At 43.5% G+C, this 17,460-nt stretch overlaps 1 protein-coding gene across 1 annotated transcript in view; it reads left to right on the top strand.

Moving 5' to 3' along the window:
• The window catches only part of LOC139054862 (uncharacterized), a 156,443-nt gene extending 139,933 nt beyond the window's left edge, over positions 1-16,510 (top strand). The window contains exons 3-5 of the mRNA XM_070532530.1: positions 14,963-15,120; positions 15,559-15,711; positions 16,426-16,510. Of these exons, the coding sequence (XP_070388631.1) occupies positions 14,963-15,120; positions 15,559-15,684 (284 nt within the window). The 3' untranslated portion in view covers positions 15,685-15,711; positions 16,426-16,510. The remainder of the gene's footprint in view (positions 1-14,962; positions 15,121-15,558; positions 15,712-16,425) is intronic.
• Positions 16,511-17,460: the final 950 nt, after the last annotated feature.

Consider the following 17,460-nt stretch of genomic DNA (forward strand, 5'->3'; position numbering starts at 1 on the left):
TTTCAGCAGGGACCAGCCACAACCCATCTGCACTGATATGTAATGTGAAGCAAGAATGTGATAGTGTTGGATATTGTGGTCGAACCAATGACTGTGCACGTTCCCAGGAAGCCACTACTTCAGCTGCAGCAGCTCAAGATGAGAGTGCAGATACTGGAAAAAAGTTTCTCGATGGATTTCCTAATATGGGCCTGCCAGAAGATTCTTCTGAAGTTTGGGTAGACAACCCTGAGATTCTGCGGCACCTCATTGATGACATAACAAATCCATCAGATTTGATGACTGATTTCAATATCAACTATAGTATGGAGGGCATAAAAATACAGAAGAAACAGTCAAAATTGAAGGTATGAGCAACACTTCTTTAAATTAAAAGAAAAGCAGGCATCAACACACAGTATTTAGTGGCAGCGAGTCATTCATAGCTACAAGTCAAGCATCGCAGCAGGTGCTAGTATCACCGTATGAGCAACGGTCTTCAGCTGCAATGGACAGCCTTGCTGCAAATGCTCCATGTTTGCCTCAGCAGAGCTTCTCCTCAAGCAATGCACGTCCTGGCCAGTTCTCAGCGTCAAATATGGGCAGCCTGGACTTCAAGCTTTCGGAAACAAGCCCTGCAGCACAGACATTAAAACAAATGGCAGAGCAGCACAAGCAAGCTCATGACAAGCACTCAATTGGCCTGGGTGTACCTCGACCAAACTTTTCCCCCGGTGACGGTTTTGATGTTTCCCTAGCAGCATCACGCAATGCAATCTTTAGCACTACAGATAACTCTCTTAACCCTTCCAAGGTGATGCAGACATCAAACATGTTTCCCAATGTGGGCTTTGGAAACCAAGCCTTGACGACAACGATTCAGTCAAATTTCCGAGCTGACAGTGCAGTGAGGGTTGCGAATTCCTTGTCAGGTGTTGCTTTTGGCAAACCTAATGGGGCTCAAAGCCCCATGTGGTATCTAGTAATCCTCTTGATGCAGCCAGATGCCAAGCTCTCTCTCAAATGCCACTGCAACTGCAAGAACAGCAGACGTGTTCACCTAAAGGAGTGCAGTATGCCAATAGCAGCACTGACGTGAAGACGGTTTTCGTGAACAACTTTAAAGCAAGCTTGGCGCAGTTCAATGATGCCAACAGTGCGCCATCACGTCCCCTCGTCAAGAGCCCATCGCAGTTTCCGAAACAAATATAATCTCCCATGGCTTCACAAACATGCAGGTTGATCGGCCCATCTAACCACAGCACTATTCAGGCAAATGCAATGCAGCGGCAGCAAGACATGAAGGACAAAAAAGACATCTCACCACTGAATATATCATCAAATCCATCATATGCAGATGCACTAGCATTTTCAAGCGGGAACGTGAGAGGCATGAACCGGAGCAGTATCGCACCTGCAGCTCATTTCCAAGCAAGCCTTCTCGAGACCACTTACAGTGATTTGCATTTACATCACTTTACACCCTTACCCACCCCCTTTCGCGTCAGCTGTCACGTGAGCAAAAATAATGCAGACACTAAACCGGACCCAGGATGAGTAACCTTCCAGAGATCGCTCCGTACTTCGTATGCTTTTACCTCCTCCCCCTTAGGCACTCGGCGACTGTAAAAAAAGTTTCAAACCTGCTGCGGGTGCCTTGGTCGCAATCAATAGAATTTGGAAGGACCACGCTGCCCCCCCTCCTCCGGATGAGCTGTTGCACCTCCGGAGGGAGCCACCACCGCCACCGCACTGCTGTACTGCATATGACCCTTCGAAATTCCTATCCAGTGTGAACAAGCAAGCAGTAGCAGACCTGAAGCAGCAATTTTATGTTAGAAAAATTATATGTTCACTGGTTTAAAGGAAGTCCTACTTTCTTGAAATTTGAATTTTTCAGCCTTAGAATTTTTCAAGCTGCACGCCAGAAACAGATGGCTGAAAGCGAATTTTATCGAAATTACGGTTTACAAATCGGATATGCCAACACAAACGGATCCGGCAATACATTTTGACAAACCTCGGCCGACACTCAACGGAACAAAATTCCATGTCCCCAGCGTGAGACAGGTACGGAAACAAAACATCACAGACAGCGGTACGGCAAGCAATATGCTTGCCGTACTGAGCCGCGACGACAGACAGTCGCATCTATATTCTCGCCGGTCTTCTGTAAAATCGTCCGTGCTCGGGCTTTTCGCCAACCTACATTGTATTGCGGGTACATATTCGGAGGGAATGGGCTGCCCACAAAGGTTGCCCGGGCCTCCCTGTATAAGCTGATTCCTTGTTCGTTCAGAATTCTTGGAGCCATGCCGACCCCGTCTAGGATGCGTCTGCCTGCCCTAGTTGACGAGAGCCTGAATACCTGAGCGATGACCTGAGCATCGATCACTTCATCACTGTCGTTGTGCATACAGAGTTTGCTTAACCTGTCAGACCAAGTGGTTACTGGTAACCCCAGTGCCTTTTTGATGCTCTTACGCATGAGAATGTTAAGCATATTCTTTTCGGTTTTGGTCTAGTTAAGGGCCGAGGCTACATAGTTGATGTGACTCATTAGGAAGGCGTGATGGATCCTGAGGAGGTTGTCTTCACTTAGTCTCTTGTTTCGTCCGGATACTCTAGCAACGATTCTCAGCATACTTTCGGTTTTGGCTTTGATGCGCGTGAGCGTTTTGGCGTTACATCCACGCGCGTCAATCAGTATCCTAGGATTCGGATAGATTCGACTTGAGGCATGAGCTGCTCGTTTTTTGCGAAGAGGGATATGGGAACTTGGTTAAGGGGATTGAGCCCCCCAACACCTTGCCTGGCCGGCCTATGCAGTAACAATTCAGATTTGTTTGGGGACCGTTAAAGGGCTGTGTCTTCCAGATAGGACTCCGTTGCGTCTAGGGCTGATTTCAGCGCGTGCTCTACTTCTGCGAGTGATCCTCCCCAGCACCAGATCGTGATATCGTCCGCGTATAGCGAGTGGCCTATATTAGGAAGGGATCTGAGCCTCTTCGATAAGCCTTTGATGAATATGTTGAATAGTAAGGGTGAGATAACCCGCCGCGGTTGCTCAGTGGCTATGGTGTTAGGCTGCTGAGCACGAGGTCGCGGGATCGAATCCCGGCCACGGCGGCCGCATTTCGATGGGGGCGAAATGCGAAAACACCCGTGTACTTAGATTTAGGTGCACGTTAAAGAACCCCAGGTGGTCAAAATTTCCGGAGTCCCCCACTACGGCGTGCCTCATAATCAGAAAGTGGTTTTGGCACGTAAAACCCCATATATTATTAGTAAGGGTGAGATGATCGCTCCTTGGGGAGTGCCTCTGGCCCGTAGTGCGAACTAATCTGACTTGAGTTGCGCAATACTGACGGTGGCTGTTTTGTTCATGAGGAATGATCAAACAAAATCCTGAAACCTTGCTCCCAGACTTAGGCTGGCCGTCGCCTGCAGGACAAATCGATGACATACAATGTCAAAGGCCTTGGTCAGGCCAAGGGTTAAGATCCCCCTAACATCCCTAGTGCTGTCATCGGAGATGTGCTTCTTAAGGAGTAGCATTACATCCTGTTTTGAAAGGCCGGGCCTGAAGCCAACCATGTTGTCTGAGAACAGTTCGTTGCCTTCTATGTAATCCGAGATCCTGTGGAGGATCGCATGCTCCGCTACCTTGCCTACGCAATAGGTTAGCGATATCGGCCTTAGGTTGACAAGGTTTAGGGGCTTACCCTGTTTCGGGATAAGCACAACCGAGGCCGCTTTCCACTCGTCCGGGACGCATGCGCTCTCCCAAGTCCTGTTGACCCCTTTCGTTAGCTGCTCAATTGACCTATCATTCAGGTTTCTTAGCAGTCTGATTGAGATGCCGTCCTGACCTGAGGCCGACCTGCTATTTAAGTTGTGAAGCACTGCTCTGACTTGGGACTCTGTGAAGGGGTCATCGAACTCCTTTGCCGTGTCACATTGGACGTTGGGATACTCTGAGTGTGCTGCGCCTAGCGGGAGATATAGATTGGCTACCTCTTCTAAGAGCGTTTGCTCTGTTCCTCCCTCTTGTTTGTGCCTGTGAATGAGGCGGCACAATGTGTGTCTTTGATTGCCTGTGGTGTGCGTGTCATCTAGCTTGTGTTTAAAGAAATTCCATTTTTCCCCTGTGCGCGTGCGTCCATCGACTGCGCCCATTCCATCCCATTGTAGCCTAGCTAACTCGGTGCAGTACTGTTCAATCTCCCTGTTGTGTGCGGCAACCCTCTTTCGCAACCTGCGGTTAACCGTTTGTGTTTTCCATCACCTCAAGAGCCTTTGGCTTTCAGGAGATGTGCGATGTCCTGGTCCATCCTGGAAACCTCGAGCTAGGTTTGAATAGTTTTCTTAGCCTTTTCAACATCTGTTCTGAGTGTCTCGACAAGTTCGGTGAAGCTGGCGTATTCGCCCGTGTCCTCCTTTCTGAGCTTGCGGAAAGCATCCCTGTCCATCACATTAAATTCCCTTGCCTGGGGGGCTGTGACCTGAAGGGTAACACTAATGATGAAGTGATCGCTGCCCAGGTTTTCTTGCTGGCTATCTTAGGTTGTTTGCTCTACATTTATGATAAAGCCGAGATCGGAGGTTGTGTCTCTAGCTACGGACGTGCCCAGTCTCGTGGGGAAACGGGGATCGGTGACAACTGTTAGCGCTAGGTCATCGACTGCCCGCGCTAGATTTGCGCCCTTTGCCGTCTGCCTGATGTGCCCCCATGCGTTGTGTGGGGCGTGTAAGTCTGCCGCGATTACTAACGGTGACTGTCTAGCAATCGAAGCCGCCTTCATAAAGAGGGAGTGGAAAGACTGTCCTTGGTTCGATGGTGGACTGTAAACATTGAAGATGAACACGCTTTGTTTAAGCCAGCTGTTGGGGATAGCCTCAAAGAGCAGCGCTTCCATTCTGCCGCGACCTGGCTGAATGTCATGTTCAAAGTGTGCAAGCTTTTTGTTCACTAGCGTAGCTATACCTCTCTTGGACTCCCCCCTTGCCGCCACCGATTTGTAGCCGGCGAGGGTGGGTGTAACACAGTGTTTCCTGTTCTCTATACCGTGACGATGCTTGCACGTGGCGCGTGAAAGAAAAATCGCGCGATCTCGAAAAAAAAAGAAAGAAAACGGCGGGCGCGCGCGTCCGCGGTGCCGATTCTCTGCGCATGCATCGACACGGTTGCTGTGGCAACGCGGGATCTCGGGGCGCTCGGTGCAGCGGCAGCCGGCTGGAGTGTAGAGCGTCGGACTAGCGCTTGGCGCGCCGTCGCCCACGTGACGTATCTGACCGCAACCGCCGCTCGTCCGCACGCCGAGAACGTCGGAGTATAACTTGGCCTAAAGAATGTGCAAGTCGAAGTACTGCAAACGCAACTACTATCTGTCTGACGACTGATATTGCGATTGCTGCTACATTGATTTGTGAGAGGTGTCTAATGTGCAAAGGCTTGTTACAAAGACCATTCTGCTTGTAGAAAGGTAGTAAGGGTTTTACGTGTGTGTGCGCATGTGCCGTCTCTGGTCACAGTACGAACACTCTTTAAGGCCGTGACCCCAAAACAAGGGGCCGAAATCGCTTCAGCAAATGTCAGAAGCAGGTCACAGGGGCTTCCAGTGCACGTGTATAAGTAAGGAACGCGTACCAGAGGCTGGTTTACGGTCTCATACTCGGGGTGCGTAAGATGGGCGAAACGTGCTGAAATCGCCAAAGCCGCGTCTGAGTTATTTTTCAGACCTGTGAGTGTTGCGCCTAATGTAAGAGACGGCGGGTGCGCGCGTGCAAAATTAAGGAACACGCATTATGACCCGTAACAGTAGCCCCTTTTTACTTTTGTTATGATCACCCCATAACACGAATGTGCTGCGGCGAAGGCGACTTAATGGTCCTGCGTCGAAGGTAATATAAGGGAGTCGAATTGTGCAACGCTTTTTACCCTTGCCCTAGTAAGGTACTGTACTGATTTTGTCATTTAGGACCCTTGTCATGTAAACTAGACTGAAATCTTAACAGCTTGTTTTCGCTGCGGCTGTTCAATATTACAAACAATTTCTGTAGAACTTGCAGCATAGGTTTACCTCATTATATTTCTGTAAAATTCATGCTCATCAAAATTTTCATAGCATAAGCTTACTTTTAAAACAACCTTGTGTTTTTCCGAGTTAACCTTATTTGGTGCTACACCTGGTAAAGTATAAGCGAAATTAAGCATGGTAAAGGCCAAAGAAATCATACATTTTTCTTGTTTGCTTTTGCGGAAGCACCATATTGTTGACATTATATGCCATACTGTCAGTGACGTTTATTTTACAAGATAAACATTTTGCATTTCCAGCCTAATTTGAACTCTTTGAACAATTCTGCAGGACCAGGTTTGGAACTATCCAATCACAGTTCTCTAATCTAATCAAAATATTTGCAGTGCCTGGGTTATTTTGTAGTGGTTTTAGTTATTACACTGATGAAGGCCAGAAGTCGCACTTTTGTTTGGTTCCCTAATGAATTAGAGTAGGCATTTTTTTTGGCAGTGTTAAGTGAATACAATCATGTCATGCGCTGAATGCTGATTTTCTTTAACTAATGTAAGAACTTGGGACATATTTTTTTCATTTTCTGTATCTCTACTTGTGTTTAAAGGAAAGTTATAGACGTCATTAGATTTACATCAGTAGATTGTTGGCATCAGTACAGGTTTCAAAAAGTTATATCACTTAAAATATAATATTTAATATTTCGGAAAGCTTAAGCTTTCCGAAATATTAATCCGAAATATACAAAAGTATTCCAGTGGATTTTTATATTAAACAATTGTCTAATATAAAAATCCATTGGAATACTTTTGTATTTCCTTAGACAATAATAAGCATGTGATTCTATCGAGCATGACAAGGGGTATGTTTCTAAGTTTATTCATAACTATGTAACTAAGTGCAGAATGTTTCTTTAAACGTGATGCCCAGTCTACACCCATTGACTGCTGTACGTTGTTGGCGCATGCATATATTGTGGCATAAAGGTTGTATCAGGCTGAAAAACATTTAAATAAAAAATATAATACTTCCAAAAGAACTGATCTCAAAGGAAATCTCACGAATATAGTTCGTCCATAAATCATTCAATACTTCAAGAAAACAAACGGTAACTGAAATTGGGTAAAATAAATCATAAAACTGAAGCAGTTCCCTGATGTGATGCAGAAGTAAATTGCCCTTGCAGTAAAATAGCTTAGAATTTCGTTTGGCGACTCTGCACAGCACCTCTCGTAGTTTCTACTATTTTGTGTCTAATCACCAGTGCTGAAGTTCTGAAGCCATTGGTGTTGGGTCACTTTCAGTGACCAGTCATAACATCTGTGGATTAGTTTGGTTCTGCATTAAAACTGGTCAAAATGTGGCGTTCTCTGAAAGTTTTGTATTTCGTGGTATTGGTTGCGATTGTGATGATTGTGGACGTTCGTCACTAGTTTGTTTGTCTTAGAACGAGAAGTAATGTGCAAGAAACACTAGTAAGTGAAAACAGATGTTTATCTTTGACACAAACGATGGGCAAAAGAAAGAAACACAGGATCACAGATCAAGCTTCATACGCAGACATATACGCGACGCTCAGTCCAGAGAAGGACATGGAGTTAGGACGACTGGTCCTACACCAAAGTTCGGCCCGTCAATAGTTCAAAAAGCCATCTCACCCCATTAAAAAAAAAAACTATTGAAACCATTTGCAGATATCAGTAGGTCCAAATGAAAACGGCAATTTTCCAATTGCGCCCAGTGTTATCACGAACAGGACCATTTAGATCAGTTAGAACGGCCAATTGGTTCAAACGAAAATCCTCGCTTCCAATTGGGCCAGATGGAGTCTCCAGCGGGAGCATTCGGGTCAATCTGAATTGCGAAATGGTTCAATTAGAGTTATCAAAACCATTTGGACAAAATTTAGGTGCGAAAATGTTAAAGTCCTTTGCGTACAAAAATTGCGGATTTTTATTTCTAGGTTTTTATATGCCAAAATCACGATATCATTCTGAGGTGCACCGTAGTAGGACTCCAGGTTAATTTTTACCATCTGCGAAGGTTGTTATATATAGCGCGTGGGGCCAGTGCATGACCCACGGGTGTTTTTTTGCATTTTGCCTCCATAGAAAGGCGGCCGCCGTGGCTGGAATTTAGTCGCGCACGTTCAGGCGTAACAGCACAGTGCCAAAGCCTCTACGCCACCACGGCGCGTAATTGTCCCAGACAGAAGTACAAGTTAGTCACATTAACCCAAATGTCTGCAGGAAAGAGTTTGAGTTGTTGGCATATAATGCCAGAATAATATAAATAGAGGCCAGAGTATTGCCTGGAAGTTTCATGGCATATATATTACAAAAGCACAGATTCCGGGTGGCATATATGTTTATTAGTACAGCATGAGAACAAACAGTGCTCATTCATTTCCCCCACTTGCAATGTAATGAAAAACAAAACATGTTCTTATAATAGCGCTTATAGTCTTGCACAGAAAATCCTTGGGAGAGATGAATTTTATGTTTTGTCTGCTTTGTCATCGCTATGTAGGCGCTCAAAAATTTCTCAGTCTTAATGATAAGACGATTTAGCTCAAGCTATGCTGGAAATTAAAGGCACTGCAGATGACCCGCAGCTGCTTTCATTCGCAAGGCACCACTAGCCAAATGGACTGTAAAAAGAATTATGTCCAACTTGGCTTGTGGAAAAGAAGAGCCTTAATTTAGGTGTAATGCAACCCAATACTATTTGCACAAAGTGGGAAATAGTAAAAAATACAGTAATGCAATAAAAGAAACAAGTAACAAGTTGATGAAGAAGCAGAATATAGTAATCACAATAAAGTAACACTAAATATAAGAAAAAGTTCCATACTTCACGCATTCAAATAAAGCAATGTCACACAACTAAGCAAACATTATAAACACATTAAGCAACAGTAAACGCACTTCAGTTTATTTATACAAGTACAGCAGTTGCTCCACGACTAGACCAAGAAATAAAAAAAAAATTGAAAAGGTTTAGAAGTCACTCTTCCCGTCTCAATAACGTGGGTAGCAACGAGACCCTAAATGCCTGCAGACAGCAGCGTGCCTCCTAGCCACAATGAATGGTCAGCTGTAGGAGACTTCAAGGAAAATTTTAATCACAAAAGTTGGACAAAGAAAACGTTTGTGCGTTCTGCAAGATTAAGCCATTATAAAAACAACTGAATGTTACTAAAAGTGCCAAGAAACAATAGGCCCGTTTGAGCAATGCACAATTTATTCCCCTATTCAGCTGCTTAACATGCCGCCTGAGAAGCACTTTTGTCAACATTGCACTTACACGTACACTAATTGAGTAAAATTCAAAAGCAGTGTGGAGACTTCCAGAACATCAAAATCTTTCGGCCATGTTTCTTGTATATGTGATACCGTGTAATGTAGTGTGCATAAGATATTAAAATTTACATAATGAATGAGCTAGGCACAGGTGAAACGTACACATTTCATACAGCTTTCATAAGCGCACAAACATTTAAAATTTCCGAGGCTGACATCAAAGTTGTTGCTGCTGCTTCTTGTAGAACATTTACCAGGTGGTGCGTTATCAAATAATCATATTTCACAGCAAAGTATTGGAGGCGTCGGGCTAGAATGCTCGCTTCATTGCTACATTTGCAAAGAATGGCTTCTATTATGGCATACGAATGGTCTATGAGTTGAAATGTCGGACTGTTTTTCTTCTCGAGGAGTAGCTGCGGCTAGTATAAATCATCCCTTTTCCCAGCATGCTGGGAAAATGGGTGATTGGACAGAGGGATTCGACTGGACAAAAAGGGACAAAAGGGGGATTGGACTAGACAAAAACGGTGGAACCATCAGTGTCAGACAGGCTACTTGTTTGATATGGGACACCTCTTCCAAAGAGACGCATGTTTTGTGAAACAGCCAGTTTTCTGCGTGACTTGAGTCGAGAGATATACAGTAATTGCACTCTTGCTTCAGTTGTCATGCTCGTTAGTTGTTCAATTAGACCTTCATCCTGAAGCGTTCTCCACATTGATGTGGTATGCCATTAGCAGCCTTTACAATAGCTTGCAGTGTACTATTACCAGCTTCAAATGGGAAGGCAGTGTGTGCCCACAGTGGGCCCCATTGTGTCACAGTTTTTGCAGTGTGTGTCAGCTGATGCATGGTAAAAGTCATGCACTTTTTGCCATAGAGAAATTGTGCAACAATGTGAAATTGTAGAAGTAGTTCTGCTCGCACAAGGTCTGATGAGGTTATGCTGTGCATTAGCAAGATAAGCAAGGCCTCAACAAGGCAAGCCCATTGTTTGACGCAAGATTTGTTTAAAACTCCATGTAACACTGGCAAGCTGTAAAACAGAATCGCGTCTTTCGTTTTCCACCATTTTCTTTTGTTGGCCTTGGCAACCGCCGGACTTACCTTGGCGGTGCAAGTGCTGCTAGTCTTGCATCGAGCGCCTGTCGTTGCCTTCTAATGTAGAAACCACAGTGTGTGTCGCCCAACCACATTTCCAAAAACTGTCTGGCCACTCCCAAGAAAATACAATGCATATAGCTAAGGACAAAACCCCAAACTGTACGAAATTACGGTAGGTTAAGGAGTGGAGAGACAGTTTTATGCCTATTTCAGAATTACCTTGAGTTACTGCAATTTCCGCATTCTCCAAAATTTTATTTTCTGTGCGTTCTCGTGGCTCATTCTTTTCAACTGGGTATCTGATAGCCCCTGCAACTCTCTCAGCTTCCTGCAGACACCAGTTGCACCCATAGTATGTGTTGAATTGCATGACGCCTTGCATTGAGGCTCTTGCAACTGAATCAACTGCGCAACAAATGCAGTATGCTCTGAATAGTTTTGCTTGCCCTTCATGCTCCAGCATAAATCCATTCTCAGACAGATCAACCATTGTTTTCAGAATACATCAAGGAATAGGTACATATCAGGTTTCTTCTTTCCGAACCATAGGGCAGCCAACACAAGTTTGTCTGCTTTCTGCATGACACCTGATGAACCAATAATTGTATGGGCCAAATTGAGGTATTGCCGGAAGAGAAGAGTGGTATGCCAGCTGTATTTAATTTGAGGCCAATTCTATGCCCATTGTCTGCAGTAGGAGAAACGAAGCCACGATAGAATTCACCATCACAAATGTCGGAAAAACTACTGTTTGTGCTTAGATGCCTTGTTAAATCTCGAATTATGCAATTCTTCAAAACCTTTCTCAGCTGAGAGGGTACATCTAATAGCACAAAGAAGGATGCACTATTTACTGAGGTAGCCACAGTGCACCCACATTTTGTACACTGCAAGGAATGATTTGACTCAGTGTAACAGGACGCTTTCCGACAGTTTTCACAAATGTAATTGAAGCTCAAGCCGGTGCCAGACTCTGCAAAGGCCTCACCAAGCGTATACTTAGATTGAGGCAAAACAGGTCTTTCAAAGAAGTTGATCATTTCTATAAGGCTTGTTAGTGCTATCAATGTCAAAATGTTCTTTAAGGCACTCTTTAGCATCATTAAGAGGATGTCTGCTTTAGAAACAACAAGCTTTTCATCTAGTGCCTCTCGAAACGATTCACCAAGCTGTGTTCTATCTGGTCAGCATTGCTGAAAAGGTGTTGGTCAGCTTGCGATTCCTCTTGGTCGTCAATCACGTGTTTCGTTTCACTGGGACTTAAGTCTTGCACCGTGTTGCCAAGTTCGTCATGTTGGGTGCCCTGCAGATCAGAGTTTATTTGTTAGGTCCATGCACTTGAAATATGTATTCACAAAGTTTATGCATACTTATGCGATTGAGGAAAGGCCAATTGTCTCGTCATCACTCACAGGATCTGTTGGATGACAGCATTCTTCACCATCGCTACATGTGATAGATTGACTGGTGTCATGCACATCTTCGACAGTGGCTCCATGGTTTTGATTGCAGCCACCTCTCAGTGGCCCACCTTCTTTCTCGTACAGATTTCTCGCGCACCCACTTAGACCGGGCTGTGGAGATGCCTGTATAAGAAGTATTGCATTCTATATGCATTGCAGCTCATGTGAATGAACAATTCCTCTTTATATATTATATACAGGGTGTCCCAGTTCACTTTAGAGTTAAAAAATATGCAAATATCATGTAGCTGGACAGAACAAAGGTAATGTTTACATTCGCTGGATATGCTGAAATTACTTTATTCGTTCCGGCTAGTTAGATAATTAGCCTGCAATAATTAATCAACTTCTCAAACATTATAGTAAATGAAAAGTGTCAATGAGAAAATTGTAGAGCGACATGAACAACTTCCGACACAGCTTTCTGTTGCTTAATACTTGCTACGTGAAAGTGTTTTTCCGAGCGTGAAAGAAGCCCGCAAATACATGCAAAGCGCCTTCAGCGCCGCCGGTCGAGCGGCGATTTCGCGTGCATTTGGGGCTTCTTGCACGCTCGGAAAAACACATGTAGAACGCATTTAGCATGTGTGTGTGTGTGTGTGTGTGTGTGTGTGTGTGTGTGTGTGTGTGTGTGTGTGTGTGTGTGTGTGTGTGTGAATTCAACAATTCTTTCTGACAATGGCTTTCCAGCAATGTGCACTGCTAAATATGAGCATCTACGCGGCACTTGTCTATCGTAAGTCAAAGTTTCCTCGGGTAATGCATAATATACAGGCACAATTTACATGCTGCTAGGCTTAATCGCATACTAGCGCTCTGGAACAGAAGCTGATTCTGCCATTATAATCCCTGTCAGGAGTTGTCGGATCGTCGCTCTCTCCTGTCGACATGGCCTCTGCCTCTGCAGCCCTTCGTAGAGCCGTGTACTCGTCTTCGATAGCTGGCCGCGGCTCCACTGGATCTTCACTTGAGCTCGGATGGTATGAACCATCATTTCTTAAGGATTCCTGCATAACAATTACGCTTGAATTGTTACGCGGAACATGCAATTCTGCCACAACAGAGTTGATCGAAAAAGGAAAATTTACTTACAGCTTTAGCGACCCGTGACCGGGCTGATGAATCTGTTGATCTGGGCACAAGGAAGACACTACTTGGATTTGGGTACGTTTAGTACTTCCGCACTTCCTTCGTTTTTTCTGCGGTTCAATGTCGCCAATTTACAAGTAACCACTAAGCGTACACACGTGGGCTGCTTGCAGTCAATTCAGTGTGTGTACACAATTTCGCAGCGTAATTATTTAGTGAAAATTATTTTACAAATTATTTTATTTTAATTGCAGTCATTACTGAGTAAAATGCTTAACACGCGTTTTGTTATAAATTTCGGCTATCGCAGATACCTTGCGGCGCCCGTTACGAGATGTTTGGACAAAGCACGGCCTTAGATTTGGACGTGAAATTCTAGATTGGAAGGCACTATTTGGCATTTGGATGGCAAGTAAAAGTTGAACGAATGTAAAAAAGTGGTCTGTCTTGATGATGCTAAAAGTAAAAAACACTTGCACCGTTTCGTGTGTTTCTTAAACACACGACTCAACTTTTAGGCATAAAACAATTTGTAGTTTAGCAATATTGTTTAAATTTTATGTTTCACATCTATGAAATAATTTTCTTTGGAAATAAATTTTGTCTCAGCGTCAGTTTTCTTTGGCGACCGAAGCGGACATCATAATCGACATCAACATTAAGAACATCGGCGTGCTGCACTCCATTCTGCGCTTTCTCCGATAGCCCTGTGGGCTTCGTGCGACCGTCTCACAACGGCACTATGATTACCCACGCCTAAGTGCGGTACGAAATCTACAAGCATTTGGCAATTGTCCCAGTGACGGACATTAGGAACTTTAAGCCTGACGATGACTTTTCGGCGGCTGTTGATATGGTGAAGGTGCCAGAATTTTGCAGGTTGAAGGTAAGTTTGCGCGTTTACAAAGCTCTTGTATTTATTTTGCATTATTGCACTACACACAAGTGTACGTGTGACGCACACTCGTTTGAGTTAAGTGATTGCACACATATGTATAACCTTCTGTGTAATGTGGCAACTATGCATGATCCACTGAATTTTGACGAAAAGGTTTGAAGTGTATTGCAATGAACGTTTCTTTTTACCGTAACAATTTAGAATGTAAGATCGCGACTGTTTATTCATAACATATTCTTACAAATCAATCATTCTGTATCCTAATATGATTCATTACAGCTTTTCGTCTCACTGAATGTACCATTCGTAATGTTTTCTGTATTTTATTGTATTGGAGGCAGTACACTATAATTAAGGTCCAACTAGCCAGTAAAGGAAGTTTTTTTGGTTGGCACTTAGTGCGGCTAGTCAAATTCATTCCAGTGCACTACAGGCTGACATTGATTAGTCTTAGTAATCATCAACAAATTTCATTGTATGTGTCAACTTATCTTGCGATATGACCACCAGCCTTGCGATACATTATTTTGCAGAGTCTGAAGTTGACGTCAAGTCGCGATTCAGAAGCGCAGACTGAGCGTAAAGCGTATCTTCGACACTTCAAGTGAAAAGGATACTGAATACGATGTTCCTTAAGAGGTATTTGACCTATTCTGGCAAGAGATTGATCAAGTGTAACTGAAAATATTTCACCAGTGTTTTCCTATTTTCTTCCTGCCTAGGAACAAAAAACAATAAGAACGAGCATATCCTTATAGTCGCAAAAAAAGGAAAAAGCAGCGAGCAGCCTGCCATTGCGTAATGGCCTTGAAGAAAACACGACTAACTGCTTCAAAAAGTTGCTGAGATTAAAAAAAGACTGCAGCCCAGGAGGAGGAGCCCAAGAAGCTTCGAGCTCTCAATAGAGCACTGCAACAAGAGCTGCTAAAAAATTCACAGAAGGTAGGTATACAAGTTTTCCTGCAGTATATTATGAAGTACACCTAAGCCGGTCATTATGAAATGAATTGATATACTATGCCAATATGTACACTTTAACCTTAGGTGGTGTCCAGTTTCTCATGCCTTGGTGACTGTTCTTTACATTAGGAGACAATGGCGCAGTGCCGACGACTAACCCATCTAGCCATGGCTCGACGTCCGTGGCAGCAGCCAGGAATGCCCCTGCTCAAGACAACATGCAAGTGGACCAGCCAGTGTCTGTCCACCTGTTCAGCCGGCTGCACAGCTCCAAGCTGAAGAATCAGGTGCCAGCATGGTGACGTGTTTACAATTTCCTATTGCAGAAAAATATATGCCTAGGCTTGCATCACGGCAGTGATGATGCAAAACTGCATTTTAAAAAAATATTCATGTAAGTGAGGTCATTTTTGCTGTTCCTCTTTGTGCTAGCATTCACAAAACATTTAAATCTAAATTTGTGCCATGTGCAGCTTGCAAAATATAGTGTAGCCATGCCTATACACCACAGGCCAATCAACAACACATTAATCTTCTGGTCGGGTTATTTTCACAGGCATTTCAAGAAAAGTATGCGTCAAGGCTTCAATTATTTTTGTTTGAGAAAAGATTCACAGAATAATTTCTCTTTTGCTCAGTTATAAGCCTTCCAATTGTGTTCTGAGCATTTGGTGCCAAGTGAATATTGCTTGATATTGCTTGTGTGCATCTCTTTTGTTGTCTAGATTGACATTAAACAGAGCCTGCATGTGCCAGCAGAGACGTGGCGTCGAATTCAGGCTCGGGAAAAAGACTCGATGTTCGTGAAGGACCTGCTTGTTGCGGTCTGGGACCCAGCCCAATTTAAGTAGACCAGTCGCACTTTTACAGTTGGCGAGGTAAAATTCCTTTGATAACTGGTAACTCTTAACTTTGTAGCAGATATGTTTACTTAAACTCCCTTTTATGATTCTGAATGCAATTTGTCTTGACGGCGTTGTGAAATGATTCAAGGGTGCCATGCCTTGTGTCATTAACTTATTCAATGTACCCTGCTGAAGAAGCTGAAATGTCTACGATTGAGGATGTTTATTCTGCTACAAGAAACAATTTTACTTTTCCAAAACTGAAAGTTCAATGTAAGATTTTCATTACTCAGGAAATACCCAAAGCAAACTCTTATTCATTCTTTTCGTTCATTCCTTGAAATTAAACTATTCTGCTTCATGTTTTTAACTGCCTCTCTGTTATTAATCATTTAAATACATGTGTTTTGATAGCCTGCTTCAAGCGGCGCTTGCAGAAACAGTTTTCGCGACAATGATGTGAAACACTAGGGAAACGCATGAATCACTGCTTCAGGGAGAAAATTGCCGACATTAATAGAACAGCGAAAAGGTATACTGATTACAAGAATTTTCTTGCATTTTCTGCTTCAAGCTTAGCTACATAAACCGCAAATTTAACTGTGACTCTTAAACCTGGGTGGATTACTGAATATTTGAGGTGCCCTTTTATCCAATTTCAGCTTGCCATTGTTGCCAGCTTTTGAGGGCAACAGGTTTTTCAGGAGTCTATACGCAATGCTCTTTCTTTTTTATCCTCTTCTGCAGGTTTTGGCGCGACTAGACGAAAAAGGGTCCACGAAGCAGTGCCCCGCATTACATTCTTAGTAATAAAGCTTTAAATATTACCTTTCACTTGTTGCCTCATTGTCACATGTAGTCATCATCTTAAGGCAGTAGTGGTTCCTTCTGTGATATGATGGAAAGTAAGAAAAACACAGGAAGTATTCATCAAGAGATTCTCTTTTTGTACTGTTCATATTGTTTTGCATCATATTAGATCACAATATATATGAACCAACTAGCCGAGCAACATGTAACGATGTGGTTACTTATTGGTGTGCTAATTTGCCAGATTCACAGGGCAGGCTGTGCACAGTCGAAACATTTGACCCCTCGAGCGTTTCCATTTGGACCATTTGGTTCCATGCCAATTAGCCCGAATAAAGCTTTAAATATTACCTTTCACTTGTTGCCTCATTGTCACATGTAGTCATTATCTTAAGGCAGTAGTGGTTCCTTCTGTGATATGATGGAAAGTAAGAAAAACACAGGAAGAAGTATTCATCAAGAGATTCTATTTTTGTACTGTTCATATTGTTTTGCATCATATTAGATCACAATATATATGAACCAACTAGCCGAGCAACATGTAACGATGTGGTTACTTATTGGTGTGCTAATTTGCCAGATTCACAGGGCAGGCTGTGCACAGTCGAAACATTTGACCCCTTGAGCGTTTCCATTTGGACCAAAGGTTCCATGCCAATTAGCCCGAATAAAACATTAAATATTACCTTTCACTTGTTGCCTCATTGTCACATGTAGTCATCATCTTAAGGCAGTAGTGGTTCCTTCTGTAATATGATGGAAAGTAAGAAAAACAGAGGAAGAAGTATTCATCAAGAGATTCCCTTTTTGTACTGTTCATATTGTTTTGCATCATATTAGATCACAATATATATGAACCAACTAGCCGAGCAACATGTAACGATGTGGTTACTTATCGGTGTGCTAATTTGCCAGATTCACAGGGCAGGCTGTGCACAGTCGAAACATTTGACCCCTCGAGCGTTTCCATTT

This window comes from Dermacentor albipictus, chromosome 1 (assembly GCF_038994185.2).
Source record: "Dermacentor albipictus isolate Rhodes 1998 colony chromosome 1, USDA_Dalb.pri_finalv2, whole genome shotgun sequence".
Taxonomy (NCBI): Eukaryota; Metazoa; Arthropoda; class Arachnida; order Ixodida; family Ixodidae; genus Dermacentor; species Dermacentor albipictus.